General features: G+C 48.9%; 1 protein-coding gene across 4 annotated transcripts in view; it reads left to right on the top strand.

The window, feature by feature from the left end:
- Positions 1-21,710, top strand: part of CORO2B (coronin 2B) — a 188,071-nt gene that overhangs the window by 154,189 nt on the left and 12,172 nt on the right. For all 4 annotated transcript variants that reach the window (XM_066273092.1, XM_066273090.1, XM_066273089.1 and 1 more), the window contains 2 exons: positions 8,155-8,271; positions 21,366-21,515. In XM_066273092.1, coding sequence (XP_066129189.1) covers positions 8,155-8,271; positions 21,366-21,515 — 267 coding nt within the window. The remainder of the gene's footprint in view (positions 1-8,154; positions 8,272-21,365; positions 21,516-21,710) is intronic.

The raw sequence follows: 21,710 nt of genomic DNA, 5'->3' as shown, positions 1-21,710 counted from the left end.
GGAAACCCAGAGAGGCCAGGGTCATGTTCAAGGTCATTCAGCCAGTGAGGTAGGTGGGTGTGGAACTGGGCCTAGAAACCCTACCTTCTGTTCAGGGTCTGTTCTTTCTGCCTTACTAAGCTGATTCGCCAGGTAAGAAAATATTTTGCTTCTGTGTACAAAATTCAGCTTTGCAGCGACGCAAGATTCTAGGAAGCAAAAGCTGCAATGCAGGTTGTTTTGAAAACATCTCATCTTCGGCCAGTTCACTGGGTTCAGATAAAGCCTGGACCGAGGCCCAGAGCACCCGCTGCTCCCCCAGGCAGCCTGTGGGGTGAGCCGCTCTGCCAGCCTTCCCGAGGGAGGGCCCGGCCTTGGCTGCTCACGTGCACACACACGCACGCATGCACACACATACACACAGAAGCTGAAACTCGCATTCAATTAGTTATATAATTTTATTCAATTTAAAGGATCGTATTTCCCTCCAAATGATTCTTATGGTAACAAGGGAGAAGAGAAGCTTGTATGCACAAGCACACTTATGTTCCACAGACGTTTCTGAAACATGTTAATCTTGTAGACTACAGCCTGCATCTTATTTCTTTAAAACCTGTTTGACCAAAACCAGAGAGGAATATTTTTCTATCTAAGCTACAGTATGTGTGTGCGTGTGTGTGTGTGTGTGTGTGTGTGTTTTAAATATCTATCTTTTTATTTTTATGTTTTTCTTTACAGAGACAGAGAGAGAGTCTAGACAAGGACAGACAGACAGGAACGGAGAGAGATGAGAAGCATCAATCATCAGTTTTTCATTGCGACACCTTAGTTGTTCATTGATTGCTTTCTCATATGTGCCTCGACTGGGGGCCTTCAGCAGACCGAGTAACCCCTTGCTCGAGCCAGCAACCTTGAGTCCAAGCTGGTGAGCTTTGCTCAAACCAGATGAGCCCACGCTCAAGCTGGCGACCTCAGGGTATTGAACCTGGGTCCTCTGCATCCCAGTACAATGCTCTATCCACTGCGCTACTGCCTGGTCAGGCAATATCTATCTTTTTAATAAGAGTTTTAAAAGTTCTTTGTGGGGAAATTGAAAACCACTAACATCCAACTAGCCAGAGATCACCACTATTAACAGTTTGATGTATTTTCTTACAGACTGTATTTTTTAATAGGTAGAGATCACTTTATGTATATAACTTGGTTCTGATTGTTCCACTAGACATTAGATCTTGAGCAAGTACCATGTCATTTAAATATTCTTTGAAAATATGATTTTAAATGTGCTTATTGTATTCCACTATATTGTGTACTGTGATTCATTCTGGTGATGCTCCATTGTTGGACATTTAAAAAATAAGACAGCAGGGGACATCTTAGTGTGCTTCTCTGTTGATTTCTATGGGATAAATTCCCAAAGTGCAATTATTAGTCAAAGTTTATGAACCTTTTAAGTCTCTGAGACCCTGTCAAAGGGACCCACAGGAAGGCTGCGGGTGATTTCACACTCCCTCCCACCTGGTAGAGAGGCCTGTGTCCAGCCCCTTCCAATTCCATCTTTGGCAGACAGCATGTACTTGCAATACAACCTGATCCCCAACACTGGGCTTCTTCTTGAGGAAACTCGGGATATGCAGCAGCTACCATCCAACATTGATGTTGAAGTTCTGTCCCACCAAAGAGGGACTGGATTTGTCCTTTGAGGTCCTTAGGATATGGTCCACCAACAGCGTGATTATAGACACCAAGTAACGGGCTTCCCCACCCCACCCCTGCAACAAGATGTCTGCCCCAGCTCTGTTGAGGCTGAAGCTCTCTTTGAGGTTCAAGGACTGGATGATAGCAGATGAGACCCAGGACCCCTGAGAATAATCCTACCACGGGGACAGCTCTGTGAACTGACCATCTAAACAGTGATTCTAAGTTATGAAACATTGGAAAACCTTGACTCCACTCATCAAACCTCTGTTTTCTCAGCTGTAAAATGGGGTTATGAGGATTACATTTGCTTATATTAATATCATAAGTAATAATAGCTATTCGTGTTGGTGTATTATTATGTATACGAGGATGAGCAGTCAGTATTGTGTAGCAGCTAAGAACCAGATCCAAATTTGTTTTCTGGTCACCCCCCCCCAACAGAAACCAGAACAGGAAACAAAGGCATTTAGGGTTCTGGCAAAGGATCGTTCACATATTTTAAAAATTCAGAACAAGCTTCCTTTAGAACACCTGGTACATGCCTTTTACTTGTTCACGCTTTAATTTTTCTGTCTAGTAAAGTAATCATTACACAGAGTTCATAGAGTCTAGCAGCATGAGGAGACCTGTAACACCACAAGTGCTGTACTGGGGTCGGCTTGTGCTGGCTTGTGAAAGCCTGTTCTTAGGTTTTTAGGAATTTTGCAAGCTGGTTGTTTAACACAGCCAATACTAAAAATTAAATGATGCAAACTTTTTATTAAATTATAGTAAAAACAGGTATTAAAGATTAGTCATAACTTCCTAATTATTTTACTGCAGTGTCTGCTCTTGTGGTTATTTACATCTAACACACAGTGGGCCTCAGGTAGTCGGAGGAGGGGGAGGGTTCTGCAAATTCAACCCACCCCAGATCTTTGGGGAAAAAGTAACATTGTTGCTGACGTAGTTAGGCCCATTACCAGTGCATCTGTACTGAACATGTACAGACTTTTTCTTGTTCTTTATTCCCTAAGCAATCCAGTATAATAACTATTTCATGGCATTTACATTGTATTGGGTATTTCAAGTAATGTAGAGATGATTTAAAGTATATGAGAGGATGTGTGTAAATTGTAAAAAAATACTATGTCATTTTATATAAAGTACTTGAGCATCTGTGGTTTTTGATATCCTCAGGGGACCCAATTCCCTGCAGATATCAATGTATCTATATGTTAGAAATATTATAGCCCCTGGCCAGTTGCTCAGTGGTTAGAGCATCAGCCTGGCATATAGACATCCCGGGTTCAATTCCTAGTCAGGGCACACTGGAGAAGCGGACATCTGTTTCTCTTCCCCCCCTTCCCCCTTCTCTCTCTCTTCCCCTCCCAGCCAGTGGCTCGATTCGTTCCAGTGTGGCTCTGGGTGCTGAGGATGGCACCACTGGCCCAAGCATGTCAGCCACAGGTGCTAAAAATGGCTTGGTACTGGAGCATCAGCCCCAGATAGGGAGTTGCTGGGTGGATTCTGGTCATGACACATGCAGGAGTCTGTCTCTCTATCTCTCCTCCTCTCACCAAAAAAAGGAAAGAAAGAAAGAAAGAAAGAAAGAAAGAAAGAAAGAAAGAAAGAAAGAAAGAAAGAAGAAATATATAATGTGTGTACTGTGAGGAGTCTCTTCTAACTCTGCTTTTGGTGGTGATATCACCCCACAACTTGAAATTAGCCATGGTGGGAATATTTACACCACTCAGTGGCAAATGCTACAAACCAGGGCCTTTTCCTTATGGGGGAAGCAGTTTTGAAACATAAAGCAGCTCACCACAGCCTCTTCCCTCTATCCCTGTCCCACTTTGGTACACCTCTTATTTCCTACTCCTTAAAAGTGACCGCTTTCACTGCTTTTAGCTGTTTCTTTTTGCACCTATTCTCATATTTCTTAATTACTTGCTTTTACTGTCATGTCTTAATTTTTAAACTCTTAGAATTGTCTACTGACTTCTGATATGGAAGGTGGGGATCTGGCTCTCTTCCAGCTCTCTGTCCCCTCTTACCCCCCCCCACACACATACACACACACACACACACACACACACACACTTCCCCTACCTCTGTTAAAGCACAACTCTTGTTTAAATAAATATTTGAGATTTACATTGTTACAACTGTGTAAATATAAGTCATTACGCATTATGATTGCATTAGTTTTCTTTTTTTTTTAGTTTTTATTTTATTGGTTTTAGATAGAAGAGAGAGAAAGGCAGTGAGGGGGGTAGGAGGAAGGAGCAGGAAGCATCAACTTCTAGTTGTTTCTCGTATGTGCCTCGACTGGGCAAGCCCAGGGTTTCACACTGGCAGCCTCAGCGTTCCAGGTCAATGCTCTAGCCACTGCAGCACTGCAGGTCAGATTGCATTAGCTTTCTTATACAGGCAGTCACTTGGTTACGAATGAAATAGGTTCTGTAGGTATGAAAATGTTTAAGTATTTATATGCACGGAAAGGTAAAAATAAATACTATGTTAAGACAAATGTCTGTTTAAATTGCATTTAATAGGTAAATGTACCTATTCTAACTTACATACAAATTCATCGTAAGAACAAATGTACAGAACCTATCTTGTTTGGAACCTGGGGAACTGCCTGTACGACTTTTTTTTCCAAGAGTTAATAATTTATTTTTTTAATTTGCTTGATTTCTCTATATAGCCCTGGTTTTCAAACTTTTCTTCTTAGCAATGGAACTTGTCTTTCTAACAAAACTTTACATGACACCCTCCTACATAAAACAGGAAAATCAAAGCATCCAGTTTGAAAGCCTTCCCTTCAGGATGCCACTGAGAGCCAAGCAGGCTGTGTCCTGCAAAACTCTAGGGTTTACCATTCACATAAACAACGTGATGAAGGCATGATAATTATAATTCCCCATCATATAGAGAGGAGTCCACCTGGACCTGTACATTACATCAGGATTATCCTGTGTTCTAAAAAGACTTCTCTCTTCCCAGTGCAGGGCTCTGACCTCCCCCCATTCTGAATAGGTCCCAGGGATGTAGGCTCACTGCTCCCTCCAGTGCAGCACTCACAGGCTGCTCGCCAGAGCTGCTGTTAGCTGATGGCCACCCATCGACAGATTGAGTGCCCCTCAGATTTGCCTGGGCTGGGCTGGGTGCCAAAAGCTTACTGCAGACAGCTTTGCTCAGGGATCCTTCCAATGCAGCCTTTGGGATCCGATGTCAGGAATGGCTCTGTCAGAGAGTAAGTGAGCTGTAGAAGCAGACCATGCAGGGTCCACGTGCCCAGGGAAGTCCAAGCTGTAGGAGGGAGCTGGCCAGCAACGAGCAGTGGGGTTCAGAGAGCTCAGTTCTGAGGAGCACCACTAGATGGGAGTCTGCATTTCACTTTCAGCTGGGCCACCTTGGGCTTGTTCCTTAACCTTTCTGGGCCTTAATTTCCTCATGCCTAATTTATAAGGTCGTAAGACTTAAAGAAGACAAGATGTAACCCCAGTAAATCCCAGGGCCACATGTGGCTCAGTCTCTGCTCCAATTCTCATTTAAAGAAACATTGTCCCAAAGTCTGACAGTAATTGGAAAAAATATTCCAATTTGAATTGCATCCATCACGGAATGTCAAAGGGGATCCCATTCTTAACTGATACCCACTCTCCCCATCCTTCCCTTCCATTCTCTAATTCCCCAGATGTCAGCATCAGAAACACTGATGTCCCCCGGACAACCCCGAGGCTTTTCCCTCCTTCTCTCTGCCACATTCCTCATGCTCCATCCCACTGCCATTTCCTCTCAGGGCTCCTTTTTCCTTAAGCCTCCTGCCATTGCTGTGCCGCAAAAGAATCAGAGGGTCTGGGGGAAAGCCGATAGAGACGCAGGCAGGAAATGGGCAGGGAGAGGTTGTGGCAGGAAAGCACTGAAATCACCTTTGTGCCATCGCACTGGTGACAGACAGGGCCACAGGGCCCATGGAGCAGGGCCTTGGTCGAAACTGGTTCTCTTCCTCATTTTTCAGCCCAGGAACCTAAAGGAGGGGGAGGTATGAACTGCCTAAGGTGCCTCTGACACCTAACCCCCACTAGCAGATGGGCAGGGATTAGAAAAACTCTCCCTGTTTCCTCCAACCTCACCCCCTAAAAAAATTAGCTATAAAAAAACACCTCTTGCCCTAAGCCGGGTGCTTAATTGGTTAGTGCATCCTCCCAAGGATGCAGGTTTGCACCCTGGTCAGGGCACATGCAGGAATCAACATAAATAAGTGGGCAACAAATCCATGTTTTCTTTTTCTCTCTCTCCCTTCCCCTCTCACTCTAAAAAAAACCCAAAAAAACAAAAAAGCTTCTTGTTTCCTCCAAACCCCGCAAAAGCTAGTACAGTATTAGTAAAGGGGAGACACAGCTTCTGCCTATAATTATTCTTCTCTTTCCTGCCACCTTTTATAGCCACTAAGCACGGACCTACCCTTCCCGTGTCTCCACCCTCACACTCCTTGTTCCATCTTTTGTGGACTCTCTTCCCCTTGCAGGGCGCTTTCAGGTCATGTACTGAGTATCAGCTATGAGCCAGGTTTGTTAGGAGCTGGGGATTCAGAGACAAAGAGGACGCAGGCCCCATCCGCAGTTGCTCAAAAATAGAAACAGACTACAACTCCACATGATGATGCGATAATGGTGGGAAGCCAAGATTGCTGTCAGTGCACAGAGGAGGAGCTCTTTAACTCTGTGAGAGAGATGAGGGAAGACTTCCTGGAAGAGGTGTCATCTAACCTGTACAATAATAATAACTACTATCATAAATTGAGCAGTGTCATCTCTACACTAAACACTTTACTAAGCACATCAGCTCATTTAATCTTCACAACAATGCTAAAAGGTAGGTGCTGCTATCCTAATTTCAGTAATAAACCAAGGCTCTGAGAAATTCATTGACTTTGCCCAGGCAACACAGCTGAAAGGTGGCAGAACTATGATTCAAACACTCAAGTCTGTGTGACTCCAAAGACTATGCTATTAACCACAGGACACTGTGTACAGATGTTTAAGATGCACACTGAACAAGCCTGCCACATCTGGGGCAGCACTGTTCACATCACGGGCAGAATAACTTACATCAAGGACAGTGTTCAGGTGGACGCAGAGCCTCAGGCTTCTCCGCTGACTCCTGGGGCAGCAGGAAGGAGCCTTCTTCTGGTCCCAGCCTGTCACACCTCTCCTGGGGGGTTGGAGGAGTACAGGCACTGGGGAGAGCGCATACACCCCAGTATGGGTCAGAGATGGGATTCAAATAATTTAACAACTGGTTCTCTGCACTAGTGATCATATTAAGTAAAAAAAAAAAGATATACTGAAAGGTAGTTTATTATCCCATGCATTTAATACTTAAATAAGAACAATAAAAGAGGTACACAAAACTAGATTGTTGTAAGAGTGTTAAAATATTAATGAAAAAATATTAAATAATACCTGACAAAAAACTATAAAACTGTTATTTATTTAAGATATTTCCATATTGCTTCTTGATTGGCATCCTCACTTGAAATTTTTTTCACCTGTGGATGGAATGAACGTTACTATAGGCGCTTAGAATACACTACTGTGCAGATGAACGTTTAAAAAAAAGTAAGGGGGCCCTGGCCGGTTGGCTCAGTGGTACAGCATCGGCCTGGCGTGCGGGAGTCCCGGGTTCGACTCCCGGCCAGGGCACACAGGAGAGGCGCCCATCTGCTTCTCCACCCCTCCCCCTCTCCTTCCTCTCTGTCTATCTCTTCCCCTCCCGCAGCTAAAGCTTCACTGGAGCAGAGTTTGCCTGGGCGCTGAGGATGGCTCCATGGCCTCTGCCTCAGGTGCTAGAATGGCTCTGATTGCAGCAGAGCGACGCCCCAAGATGGGCAGAGCATCGCCCCCTGGTGGGTGTGCCGGGTGGATCCCGGTCGGGCGCATGTGGGAGTCTGTCTGCCTCCCTGTTTCCAGCTTCGGAAAAATACAAAAAAAAAAAAAGAGTAAGGGATGTAAATTTGTGATTGCTACATTGGGCGGCTGCTCAGGCGCTCACTGTAGAGAGAACCCTGATTACAAGTGCCATTTTAACAACTGGTTTGCCTAACTCAACAAAAAAATTAGGTATTGGTTCTGCCGAACCTCTGCAAACCAGTTGAATCCCACCACTGGTCTGGGTGCATGTCCTGCCAGGGCAGCGGCCTTTGGTCATTCAGGTGGACAGTGACATCTTAACTTTAAATGTTTTTACTTGAGGAAGAGGCACCTTTTGCTAATTTGCACAAAGGTGTCATATGGACTAGCAGTGCCCACCCCTCTCCCATCACCATTCCGTGTTGGCCGGGAGGGATGCAGCCACAGCGCAGTTTGGCCCAGCCCAGTGCAAGAACTCAAAGATGAATGAGACATTTTAGAAGCCCAGAATAAAGGCTCTCTTTTTGGGGGGCCATCAAACTAATCTCCTTCTCTCTCTCTCTCTTGTTGGCAGACAGGCAGGATTGAACCCAACTACCCCAAGGTCTGTGGTCATCAGGGGAATGTGCTGGACATCAAGTGGAACCCTTTCATTGACAACATCATTGCTTCATGCTCGGAGGACATGTCGGTGAGCAGGAAGGGTATGCCCGCGGAGGGCAGGGCCACGAGACTCCCCGCCCTTCTTCCAGGAGGCTTTCCTTCTTAAACTCCCCTCCTTCTCACTCCTTTGCCCTCTTCTGATCCAGGATGGGGAGTTAGGAAAAGAACTGAGGGAGTGAATCCATAGACTGACAGATTTTGTGGCGTTAACATGATTTTGTTTGGAAGTGCTGGTTTTGTAGGTGAGAATTAGAGCAAAAATATTAAATGTATATTCAGCACTTGTCTGTGGTCTCATAAAGAGAAGGGCAGGAAGGGGCAGACGGACAAGGAGGAAGGGGAAAGGGAAGGAAATGAATGAACCATGAGGAAAAGAACCTGTGATTTTGCAGCCTGGGCGTGGCAAATACTCCTGGTTTTGTGCCCTGGGAGCCATGGCTTTAGGGAGGGACACTGGCCTGGGAGTTGTTATGACTTGTCCAGGGACCTACAGTGGTGGCCCAGAATTTGAGCTCCATGTGTATACCACTTAACAGGGAGAGAGAAGAAGTAGGAGAAAGGAAATGAGGAGGAGGGCGCAGGGGGCGATGGAGGGAAGAGGAAGAGAGAGCAGGCAGGAGAGATAGAGATGGAAGGGGGAAGGGGTCAGAAAGAGTTTGGAGAGGGGGGATAAAGAATCCAGGGAGTGTAGAATCTGAAGTTGTTTTCTGGCCACCTTTCCCCCAAGCTCTGCTGATTTTCACAGGCAGGGTAGGGTCAGGTGCTAGCAGCAGCCTTCATGTTTTTTAGAGGAGCCTATGTCTTTTCTCACACTGCCCTTGAACACCGTCAACTCACCAGCTTAGAAGTAAGAGGGGGTTTCAGAGCTTCAACTGAGCTGTGAGGAGGGGCTGCCTGAGCCCCTGATGTTCCCAGGGGAAGGAAGAGCAGCCTTCCAGTCAGGTCATACGCATCTCCTAGCACTCATTGGCAAAGCCTGGGTATGGGCAGTAGGCTCCCAGGATACTGGGACTGGAAGGAACTCCCATGATCGTGTCGCCTGACTTTCCAGACTGGACTGTGAGTTCCTGAGAACAGAGGTTCTGAATCCCAAACATCTAGCACAGAGCCGACTACCTAGTAAATGCTTAGTAGGTATAGGATGGGATGGATGGTTGGATGGGATGGATGTATAGGATGGGATAGATGGTTGGATGGGATGGATGTATAGGATGGGATGGATGGTTGGATGGGAAGGATGTATAGGATGGGATGAATGGTTGGATGGGATGGATGGTTGGATGGGATGGATGGTTGGATGCCTAGATGGGTAGGTGAACAGATTAATGGATAAATTGTTGGATGGATGACTACATTGATGGGTAAAGAAATGACTGAAGGAATGGATAACAGATAGATGAATGGAAGGAAGGATGATTGGATGAAGGTGAATGGATAGATGGGTGAATGGAAAGATAATTGTGACTGAATGAATATAATTCAACTAATCAATTATCCAAAGAAAGAGGAAGAGTCACAGTAAATAGTCTCCATTGGTTAGTAAAGTTGTTGTTGGTGGGTCAGCTGGCACAGTATCTAGTAAATGGGATTAGTGGGGAGGGGGCTAAGAGAGGAATGGGCTTGGGCAGCTCCCTGAGGTCAAAGCTCTCAGTCAACACAGGAGCAGCAGCAACAAGGGCAGGATCCACTGAGCAGAAAATCAGAATTGATGGTGACATAGGCTATTGGTTCGGTTACTTTCTTCAGCTAAATGAGGATAGTGACCAGGGGTCAGAGCACAGGCAGGCCAGAGGATGGCCACAAGGTGATGGAGCCCAGGACAGGGCTGGAAACCCAGGAAGAATGAGATTACTGGTTGCTTTCTGGGCTGGAAAGGAGGCAGCTAGAGCTGGTGGGGCTGGAGAGGTCAGTGGTTGGTGTGGGTAAGGCCTGGGCTCCGTGGCAGAGAGGGTGGGCAGAGTCACTGCCTGTCTCACTCTTCTGGATGCAGGGAGCCCAAGGATTGCCAGCAGCCCCAGCCAGCTCCACTGCTGCCTGGTAAGATGTTGAGTGACTGTCACCAGCCATCAGGGAGCCAACACCCCTGAACCTCGGGGCTGCCTTATATGAGCTCCTCCTCCCAGTCCAGGCTGGACACTTTACACACAGTTAGCTCTCACTGCCCCCCCCCCCCAATCTGAGGGTTGGGAACAGATCGTACAACTAGGAAGTTGAGGAGAGCTTATGGTTCCAAGGCCTTCTTGCTCCACGAAGTCTCATCATAACATGAACCCACAGCATCCTGTGGGAAGCCTCAGGCTCCTCCTGGGGTCTCATGTCTCTCCAGGGGAGCCAGCTGGGAGAGAGAAGAGCAGTGTCCACTTGCTGTGGGAAGGGACAGGTCAGGCCAGAACTCTCGGGGTCACTGGCCGTCCTAGTTCCACCTTAGGTGGAAACTTCTATCTGAGTCAGGACGAGGATGGCAGGAGTCACTGGTGCTGATGGCCCTACCCAGTTCTATCTCAGCACCTTATTGCACCTGAGAGTCATGTACCGCATGCTCCGGGACCCCAGTTAATAAGCCAGACACCCATGCTGTGTGTTCAAGAAAAGCACGAGGCCCTGGCTTCGGTCACACAAGCCAAGCCCTTCCTCCACTTTCTGCACACTTGCTGAAGGGCCACACAGTGCCCGCCATGCTCCTGGATGCTGGACTTCAAAGCCAGTTTGACCATGAGATCTGACTGATCTGGGATTGAATCTGAGCTTCACCATTTACCAGCTGGGTGACCAAGGGCATGTTACTTACCCTCCCTGAGCTCCAGTTTGGCTTATCTTTATAATAGTAATAATGATGATACATCCCTGTAGCTGTTGCTATGAGGATGAAAGGGGGGGGGGGTCTGTGCCTGGGACTATGCCTGCTAGTCTCAGTCCTGCCCTGGAAACGCCACCAGCAGAGGGCCAGCACCACAGCCCACTCACTCAGAGGCCACGCAGAATGAAGTCACTGCAGCCAGGGAAGGTCAAACAGGGCTATGGGCCCAGGATGGAGAAAGGATTAATTCTGAGCAAGGTACAGCCCGGCCAGAGGGGGTTAGAGAAAGCCAGAGACTGGAGAAGCAGGACTTGGACAGCAGAGAAAGGGTTCAAGGATGCCCAGGAAGAGGGTGAAGCTACAGGCCTGGGGAAATGTGTCTCACACAGCTTAGGCCAGAGTGACAGTGTCCTATAGACTGGGTGGCTTTCAAACCACGAAATGTATTGCTCACAATGCTAGATAGAGGCTGGAAGGACTAAGGCCAGTATGCCAACATGGTCAGTGTCTCATTGTGTCCTCACACTGGGGAAGGGGTTAGGGCTCTCTCAGTTCTCTTCATAAGGCACTAATCCCATTCATGAGGACCACACCCTCATAACCTTATCACCTCCCAAGGCCTCACCTCCTAATAACATCATTTTTAGGGGTTAGGATTTCAACATATGAATTTTGGGACAGCATGAACATTCAGACCACAGCAGAGTTCATATGGTGTGTTTGGAAAGTAGAGGTATCTGGTGTGGCTGGAGTGCTGGGAGCTGGCCAGGGAGGGGAGTGGGCGGGAGAGGGACACAAGGGGAGGAGGCGAGCAGAGAGAGTGTGCTCGGGATGTCAGGGTGAGCAGCTGCACTTTGAAGTGAGGCCATTGCTTCTCAAGCCATCAGAACATAAGCCGGGACAGCAGGCAGGTGGTGTGGGGGACACCAGGCGGGTGGTGTGTGGGGGACACTGCGTGCTCTGGGGCCCAGAGGAGGGCGATTACTGGGGCTGAAGGGCCAGGACCAGCTTTGTAGGGGAAGAGGCCCAAACCAGCTAGAACATGACTCCACAGAGAGAAGGGGAGCACCCAGGGGTGAGAAGACGAAGGACGCCAGCTGGGGGTGGGCACCAGAAGAAAAGGGCTAGCACAGGCTGCTGATCTGGAGAGAAGGTTAAGTCTCCAGACCAGAGAGGAGCTGCGTTCTCGCCCTGGTTGCCAGCCCAGCTGCCCCGGAAGCAGCGGCTCAGAGCCCTACTCTGCCCCACAGGACTCTGCCCCTCCTCAGGCTCTGTGGCTAAGATCATGGCCTGGTGCCTGCAGGCCCGGAGGCCAGGGCCCAGCCCCTCCCAGAGAAGGGCACGCTGAGGCCCAGGGCGGCACCTGGCCCCAGGTCGCACAGGAGTCTGTGTCCCCGGCAGGGCTCGAACCCAGATCTCCTGACTCCCAGCCAGCACTCTGAGCACCTCACCAACAGCCATAGCTTTACAGGTGAGGAAACTGAGGCTCAGAGCCATCACATGCCCAACATTTACATCTTGGTATTCTCTCTGTGCAAAGCCTCTGTGGGCACCTTGACCAGCCTGGGAGGTGGGTGCATCGGCCTCGAGCCTGCAGCTCCCGAGGTGGGCCAGCCGGCCGGTCTGCCTCCCCAGGCTGCTCTGACTGGCCTTCCTCCTCATCAAGCACCTCAAGGGCAGGCCATCAAGACACCCCCCCTCAACCAATTCCAACCCAAATCGTCAACTTCCTGCACATCTGAAACAACATCCAGAACCAGGGTTAAGAGTCAGCAAACCTACTGTGCGCCAGGCACTGTGCGGCACACCGAGGCCGAGCAGGGACCCAGAGAGAAGCTGCTTGCAGCAGGCCTTGCCCACGTCTTCTGCCTGCGCACTTGCTCCCACCCCTCCGCCGCCCTCTCCTTGTCTCAGAACATTCGGAGGACACTGAAGGGATCAAGCGAGCCTCCACCCCTTCCAGCTCTTTCCCATATCCCCCATCCTTGAAAAGTCTCCAGTGAAATTCATCCCCCATGTCCCTCAGGACCAGCCTCCCTCCCCCCAACCCCCAGAGTTTGAGGAGATCCCTGGGAGCCTAGCACATCCCTCCTGGTAACCAGTGGAACAGATCCAAAACCCGTTCCCCAAGGGCTCCTGTCACAAGGGAGGGGTGGGGGCCGTAACTCTCCTGGCATCTGGTAGAATCCAGTTCTTTCTGCTCCTGGGTGATGTCACCTATTGTTGAAGGGCTGTGCTTTTTATAGCTTCTGCTGCAGCTAGGGAGGGCGGCTGGGGGGCGGCTGGCAGGCAGCAGGGAAGAGCGCTATGGGTTTCCCAGCCTCCTGCTCTCAGCACTTCTTCCGCAGCCACAGAGGGAGAGGTTTCTGACATCTCAAGGAGAGGGCAGAGCAGTCAGTCTCAGGAGAATTAAGGAGGAGGAAGAAGGAGTCAGGCCCCTCTCCCCGGGGGGCCAAGTTCGGTATCTTCCCTTTGCCTTGGGTTCCCTTGCCCTCCGTCCAGCCTCCCAGCCCTCCCAGAGATGATCCCCTTCCCAGAGGAGCTAGGAGTGGGATAGGGCAGCGTGTCAGCTCTGCTGGAAGCAGCCGGAAGCCACCCGCCACCGTACCCTTCTACACACTTGAGAATCAATACCTCTTGGAGCTGGAAAGGAGTAACATACTCTTTTTAGTGATGAAAGGACAGTAGTCCCAAGAGACCTCACCAATGCACTGGGCAGCTACAGAGAAACCGGCGGTGTGGCTCGTGCGTTAAGCAGCCAGGCTCAGGAGGCTGTAGGCCTACATTCAAATCCTGGCCCTTCGATTTTCCCGAGGTGTGACTTTACACTTCTTTCTTTACCTTTCTGGGTATCAGTTGCCCTACTGCAAATTGGGGACCGTATTGGGTTCATCATGAGAACTAACTGAATATGAAAATGTTTCATGACTACTGAGAACTCCATAAACATTAACTGCTACTTTATTAGCCTTAGCCTTAAGTGGGGACCAAAGAGTTCAAATAACTTGTCCCAGTGAGGGCTCGCCGGAGGGCTGGGGTCAGACTCCTAGTACTTGCTCTTTCTACAACATTTCATTCTTTGCTCGTTGAGCCTCCAAGACAGGCCTTGCATCACTGGTTTCCAAACAGGAGTAAGCTGAATGCTGGGCCTCAAAATCCAAGAAAGAAATCTACTCCCCCCAACCAGGCCCCTTTTCTAAATCAGGACAAAAGGAGTGATTTCTCCTCTGTCCAGCGCACCACCAGCCAGAGGAAGGGCTAGGCCACTTGCCCCAGGTCGGGGTGATTCACTGCTGATCCTGCTGAGGGCCCCTTGGCTTTCTCAGGTTCTCCAGTGATTCATTCATTCAACAAGTCTCTTGGGTCCCTATTATGTGCTAGGTATGTTCCTCACCCTGGAGATAGGGCAATGACCTCACCCCTGTATGGAGGAGTGGACCATCCAGCAGGAAGCCTCACTGGTTGTCTGTGCCCCAGGAGGGTGATTTCTGGATACTTGGGGCTAGGGAGCTGCACCTTCTTCCTAGAATAGATGAGCGGAAGGACAGACCATGCCTGACCCGGGTTGTCAGGCTCCAGCCAGGGGACAAGGAAGGGACTGGGCAAGGGCAGGCTGCAGAAGAGAGGAACCGGGTAGTTTGCCTACTTCCAAGCCTGAATTTGAATCCCAGCTCCTCCCTTCCCGGCTGTGCAACCCCAGGCAAGTTTCCTAACCTCTCTGTGCCTCATTTACTTACCTGTGTAAGTAAGAATAATCATTAATAAAAAAGATAATAATATTCAGTAGCATGGATTTGTCCATGTGTCCAGCTCCATGTTTGTCATTTCATTTAACCCTCTAGCAGCCGCCTCACGAGACTCGGCAGTAGACACTCAATTGTGCTTCCTTCTCAGCCTCAGGTCACCTCTCTCACCAGCCTGGGTTTGAATTGATTTGTTTCTCACGTTGGGAAACAGTTAGGTGGTCAGAAGATATCAACATGAAGGTAGACTTTGAGATGCTACCCCTTGTTTAGGTGAGTGGAGATAAACTCAGTTTCTAGTAGTCAACAGAATCATTTGCAAGAAATGGGGAGGTGAGAGTTCCAGGAGCCTCCTGGCTCTGGGCAAGACCCTCACCGTTTCTCTCTTCCCGCTGCAGAAGACACAAGACTTGCTGTGATCTTGGCTCCAGGCATTGTATCTGTAGAGTGGTTGGATGGAAATCCTAGGGCCAGTGACTGTGTGATATAGTACTGTATAGCTAAACTGAATGCTTCCCGAGGGCAGAAACCATATTGTGTACTGTCCTGTTTCTCCCCACACTGCTCTAAATAGAGTTTTGTTTTGTTTTTAAGTAAATAGTAAGCAGTTGGACTCTTTATACCTTCTCCCAGCTGCTTAGGACCACTGTGAACATCAGCTCCTTCTCTGAGCTCCTATACCACAGATTCAGACAGTAAGCACTGCTTGTCTGCGGTGGCTATAGAACAAGCAGATGCCCTAAACAGAACATTCTTGCCCTTAAGAACAGTGTTGTCAGAGGCATTCCGTTGGCTCTCACTAGACCGTGGCCCTAAGTCACCAGCTGCTATGACTCTCAATTGTCAAATGCAGAGAGAGACTCAAACTTCATAATCACATAATAAATTTAAAAAGGAAATGTATACTGCATTTTATAAAATGGAGACAAACTGTATACTGTATACATTGACAACACCAGTGACAACAGAATGCGCATGAAAAATATAAATCCCATCTAAAATTTGAGCTATATAAAACTTGTATAGGGTCCTTAATTAATACTTAGCAAACATTGTTACATACTCTTAAGTTCTTAGTAATCTGCCTGGTAGGGCACAAATATTTACTTAGTCTTCAAAGCAACTATAATTATAGGTATAATTATTCTTACAGATGAGAAGACTAGGGCTGAGAGAAAGGCTAAGTAACTTGGCTGGAGTCTCACAGCTAATAGGTTCAGAGACTGGCTCTCAATGGAGCCTGTCAGATCATAAAGTTCTCTCTTTGTTGGCCAACTGCTCCCTCCTCCATGCACAGGGACACTGGTTTTGTAGCTTTATTAGCAGTCCCCTATCAGCTGTCCTGCTGTAGCCATGTCTGTCTAAAGTGTGTGACTCAGGGAGGGGCTGAGCATATTTTGTTGGATGACTGTAACTGAGAATAACAGGGCTGTGACCCAAGGACCTATGAAGTGGATGATCCCCGACACAGCTGCTTTCTCAAAACAGAATGCTTTTGCCACTTTTCCCCTCCCCTTCCTTCCAGAAATCCTGTTTGGCAGACCCTATTGGGTTTCCTGTTGAATAGAAGAAACCTCCCAGAGCAACTTCTGGGCAGATCCACGGTGCTCCTGCCACGCCCATCCATGCTTTTCCTCCAACAAATCCCTTCCATGCTAAGGGATTGGAATTCCTTTTCCAGCTACTAGGCCCACTGTGAACTTCAGCTCCTCCTCTGAGCTCCTTTAGCACGTTGTGTCGCACCAACTGTTAGCTGTAGTGGTGAATCAGAACTAGTCTCTTCCCCGCAGGGATACATTCCATGATGTCAACAGCCGAAAAGTTTGGAAGATTAACTTGTACTGTCTCATTCTGCACATGAAAAAAATTGGGGCCCAGTGAAGGAAGTGGTTGATATTAAGTGGGGATAGGCGCCTCTTTCCCTCTGTGGGGCATTTTTCATCAGGTCCCCCAATCCCTGCCTGATGCACTATTCCGGCAGTTATTGGGGAAAACAGCCCCTGGCTTCTCGCTTGCAGCCCTTCACCCCTCGGGATGTGGTTGCTGTCTAGGGGCTGAGCCTGGGCACAGACATGACCTGCCTTCCGCATACACCTTGGCTTAGCTCGTAGGTTTCTAGGCAGAGCTGTCTGTCACCCCAACAAAGCCTCAGACCCACAAGGACGCTGAGCCCAGTTTACTTTAACCCACACACCTCTAAAAGGTGCTCACATCTCAATTCATCATCTAAGCAAGGAACATGAGCCTCAGAGAGGTTAACTGGCTTGACCAAGGTCATCTTACTGGTGGTCAGGGGGATTAGAGCCTGGGTGGACCCTCACTCCACAGCTTCCCCCTTGTCTCTGCCTTAACCCAGCATGTGATGCCACTCAGGAACCCTCAGTTAGCTGGCTGCTCAGGAATTAGGCTGTTCTGGAAAAGGGTTTTTTAAATTTTATTTTCTGAGAGTCCCTCTAAGCAGCACTCCTTTGGGCCTCAGTGACGAGGTGTGACACACGTGGCCTCTGCCCTCCTCTGCCACCTGCCAGCCTGCTCCACCCCAGCCAGGCTGACCTGCTGGCGATTTCCCCACCCACTAGCCCTGAACCCACACACAGGTCATTTTTTGTGCCCCACCCTCCCCCATTTCCCTAAACTGTCTTTCCAAACCTGGGTCGACATCTCCCTTTTCAACCCTGCTTCTGCCCAAACACTCCCACCCATCACCCCCAAGACTGGATTTGAGGTTTCCCCATTCCTGTGCCCTGGCAGGTGCTCTGCTGAGTCAGCCCCACTAACACTGCCCAGGGGCCCGCACGGGGCGAGTGCAGCACCCGTCCCATTGGCTGGCAAGAGCCTGGTTCATAAGAGGGATGTGTGGAAGTAATGAGGCTCAACTCTCAGTTTCAAAGATCTTCCTCAAAGACCAGAGGTGCCTGACCCTGCAGTGGCGCAGTGGATAGAGCGTCGGACTGGGACACGGAGGACCCAGGTTCGAGACCCTGAGCTTGCCAGCTTGAGCATGGGCTCATCTGGTGTGAGCAAAGCTCACCAGCTTGGACCCAAGATCACTGGCTTGAGCAAGGGGTTACTTGGTCTGCTGAAGGTTCCCACGGTCAGGGCACATATGAGAAAGCAATCAATGAACAACTAAGGTGTCACAAGGAAAAACTGATGATTGATGCTTCTCATCTCTCTCCGTTCCTGTCTGTCACTATCTATCCCTCTCTCTGACTCTCTTTCTGTCTCTGTAAAAAAAAAAGAAAGAAAGAAAGAAAGAAAAAGAAAACAAAGACCAGAGGCAACTCCTGCCTCGGTCAACACTTCCGCACTGAATGACATAGTGTTTCCATGTGTACGTGCTTGCTCGTTGTCCTCAAGAGACGGTATGAGGTGTCCATAGACAGGATCCTTTGCCCCCAAACACCTTCACATTGACCCATCATTCTGTCTTATCCCCTTGAGTCTGAAAGCCTTTCAGGCCTCCCAAATGCAAACAAGGGTGGCCAATAGGGGAAAAGGACGCCCAGTATTTCTGTGAATCAAAGAAATGCAAATCCAAACAACAGTGAGGTAGCATTTTTCATCCAGTGGGCAAAACTCCAGTTTTGAAGATGTCGTCTTAGAGACCTAGGTGAAAAGCAGACTGTTGGTGAGAACTGGAACAGCTTTTGGGAACAACTTTACAGTAATTATAATGAAACACTTCTAGGCATGTGTCCTACAGGCCTACTCACACCCATGCACAAACTTGTATTACAGTGCTGTTCATCAGAGAATGGATTGTAATAGTGAAAGAAGTGGGCAGAACCCAGGTGTTCATTATTAGAGGCTGATTAAGTTCGTCACGGCACAATCATACAACAGATGTCCCTCTGGCCACTTAAAAAGATAAGGTAGATCGTATGTAGTGGTGTGGAAAGGTGCCCACTTCTGCTGTTACATGAGAAAAGCAAGTTGCAGAAGTACATGTTTAACAGTATCCCTTTGGGTAAAAAAGAAATTGTGTGTGTGTGTGTGTGTGTGTGTGTGTGTGTGTGTGTGTGTGATGATGGTGGTGTGTGTGTGTATCTAACACAAACATAGTCACTCTTCAAGGGTCACCTTCCTCTAGTACATTTGGGGACAAGAAGAATATGTCTTTTTGGTAACTACTGAGTCATCTATTTGGGTCCCCACTCTCCCCCCTGCCATTTCCAGATCAGACCTTACCCTGAAAGGCCCTCCCATAGGGCCTGTGGAGAAAGGACCACAGGGCCTACTAGGCCCTGTTTATGTCAGCTCCCTCCCCCGGGCCTGCTGCCTTGCTGGGCTCTGCAGAGAGCTGGAGTGACCAAAGGAGATGACAGTCAGAATGGGAAAACATTCAACCTTCCCCTAATTATAAACTTCTTTTTTCTAGTGTATGTTTGAAACTGAGAATGGCCCATCTAAGGGTGACCCCAACCCTTCATTAGACCTGCCTGTCTCTCCCTGAAGACCCCCCTGTCTGCATGTGCAGAGCTGGGTCTCCAGGGGACACATATGTGGGAATAGTCATGTTTGTAGTCTCGGGGGAAAGCGCCATGACCAGAAGCCTGCCAAAGAAATCCCCTCTGGGGCATTCCTAGTGCCCAGCCTCACTCCCCAGTCCTTGAGACGGCCTGTGGCTGGCTTTCCTCAGCACGCTTTCTGTGTTCATTCAGGGCCTTCAGAATTATAATCGAGTGGCTAATATTCCGTACTAATGTGACATATTAAATTGTTCCCCTCCTGTTGGTCATTTAGAGTGTTTCTAAATTTTCTGTAAAGATGATGTTACAATAAACATCTTTGTGCATAGAGTTTTTTGCTTATATTGTATTTTAAAAGTGAAATTACTGAGGCCCTGGCCGGTTGGCTCAGCAGTAGAGCGTCGGCCTAGCGTGCGGAGGACCCGGGTTCGATTCCCGGCCAGGGCACACAGGAGAAGCGCCCATTTGCTTCTCCACCCCTCCGCCGCGCTTTCCTCTCTGTCTCTCTCTTCCCCTCCCGCAGCCAAGGCTCCATTGGAGCAAAGATGGCCCGGGCGCTGGGGATGGCTCCTTGGCCTCTGCCCCAGGCGCTAGAGTGGCTCTGGTCGCAACATGGCGACGCCCAGGATGGGCAGAGCATCGCCCCCTGGTGGGCAGAGCGTCGCCCCTGGTGGGTGTGCCGGGTGGATCCCGGTCGGGCGCATGCGGGAGTCTGTTTGACTGTCTCTCCCTGTTTCCAGCTTCTAAAAACGAATAAAAAAAAAAAAGTGAAATTACTGAGTCAAAGAATATAATACAAATGGCTTCATAGTTCCTACTAAAGATAGCCAAATTGCTTCTGAAAGATCACTCTGATTTATAATACTATCAACAACGATTAAACCTACAATACGGGGTGGCACAAAAGTAGGTTTACAGTTGTTCGCATGGAAAACAATACAATAATTAAATAGTAATACAAGAATAAACTCTGTGCTTCATGCCGTCACAACTGTAAACCTACTTTTGCCCCACCTGTATAATCTGCCAACATGGCTCCTTTTTTTTTTTTTCAGTTGGCTATTTTAGAAGATTATAAACGGTATCTCAAAGCTGTTTTTCCTGTTTTTCTTCTTGCTAGCAAGGGTGGAGTTCATATTTTCAAACATTTTGTTTTAAGAGTGTCCTAAGTTGTAGTAGTCACATGTGTTCTTTCCTCTCCACCAGTTAGATCATAATACATAGCATTAACGATAACAACAATTAGAACAGGAATATAGTTCCTTCGTCCTTTAGAGAACTCAATAGTTTATTAGCTTTTACAAGCAGTATCTCATTTTATTCTGCCAGTAGGAAAGGCCGGGCAAAGCTTTCTGCTGCTGAGCCTGGTTTGGCTTGAAAAACAAGCCCACCAGGGCTGGTGTAAATAATGGGGGGTGGGGTAGTCAAAGGTTGCAGAGAAACTACCGTTTCTCTGTCCGGGTCCACATGGCCCCTTTTCTCTGCTTCTCTTCAGCCCCTGCCCCCTGGCTGCAGACCATCTCCCGCCAGCCTCAGTAAGCCTGGGAGTGGCGGCTCCTCCAGGCTCTGCCCGTCCTGCCAGCTCAGGCTCCAGCATCTCCTCAGAATCTCTGCCCCTCGGTTTATCATATCTCAGGGAGGACTCTGGATGTCCCAGCTCCTGGAAAGGCTTCCCCCTGCTCAGGTGTCCATCCTGAGTGGGAGACAGGCCGTATGCCACTAACAGAGGAGCCGGGGCTGAAGGATCTCTTAGAAGGGTGTGGGAAGGCAAGCAGAGATAGGGTTTTCAGTTCAACACAGGCTCAGAGCTGCTCAGCATGTGGACCGCTGTGCTCTGCTATGGTCGGACCATAGCAATAGCACGCCAGTGGTAATAGTTGTTGAGGTTGGCAGAGACTTCTCTGAAGAAATCCTCCCAAAGGAAGAGAAGAGATGGCCTCTTTCCTCTCTAACCATACCCCAAGCCTCGCTCCAGGCCTCAGCCAGCTCTGCCCACCACCCTGGCCATGAGGCGCCTCACCAAGCAGGTCTCCCTGGTGTCCGAGTGACAGGCTATCGGGGCGACCTCCTGCCCTGCCCACCCAGCCTAGGCCCTCTGCTCCCGCTGCAGGTGCGGATCTGGGAGATCCCCGAGGGCGGGCTGAAGCGGAACATGACAGAGGCTCTCCTGGAGCTGCATGGGCACAGCCGGCGTGTGGGGCTGGTCGAGTGGCACCCTACCACCAACAACATCCTGTTCAGTGCCGGCTATGACTACAAGGTAGGCAGCTTGGCAGGCAGTGGGAATGGGGGGCGGGAGAGAAAACATCTTTGGGGACCTGTAGGAAGCACCTCTTATTTTTCTGAGCATGTTAATCAACACTGTCCCGTTTGTTTGGTGATTCATTCACCTACACATACCTGAACAGCCTCTGTAGACCCTGCCATTCCTGGGGCCCACGGAGCTGGAGGCATC

The sequence above is a fragment of the Saccopteryx bilineata genome, chromosome 4 (assembly GCF_036850765.1).
Source record: "Saccopteryx bilineata isolate mSacBil1 chromosome 4, mSacBil1_pri_phased_curated, whole genome shotgun sequence".
Lineage (NCBI taxonomy): Eukaryota > Metazoa > Chordata > Mammalia > Chiroptera > Emballonuridae > Saccopteryx > Saccopteryx bilineata.
This window is presented reverse-complemented; position numbering and strand designations above follow the sequence as displayed.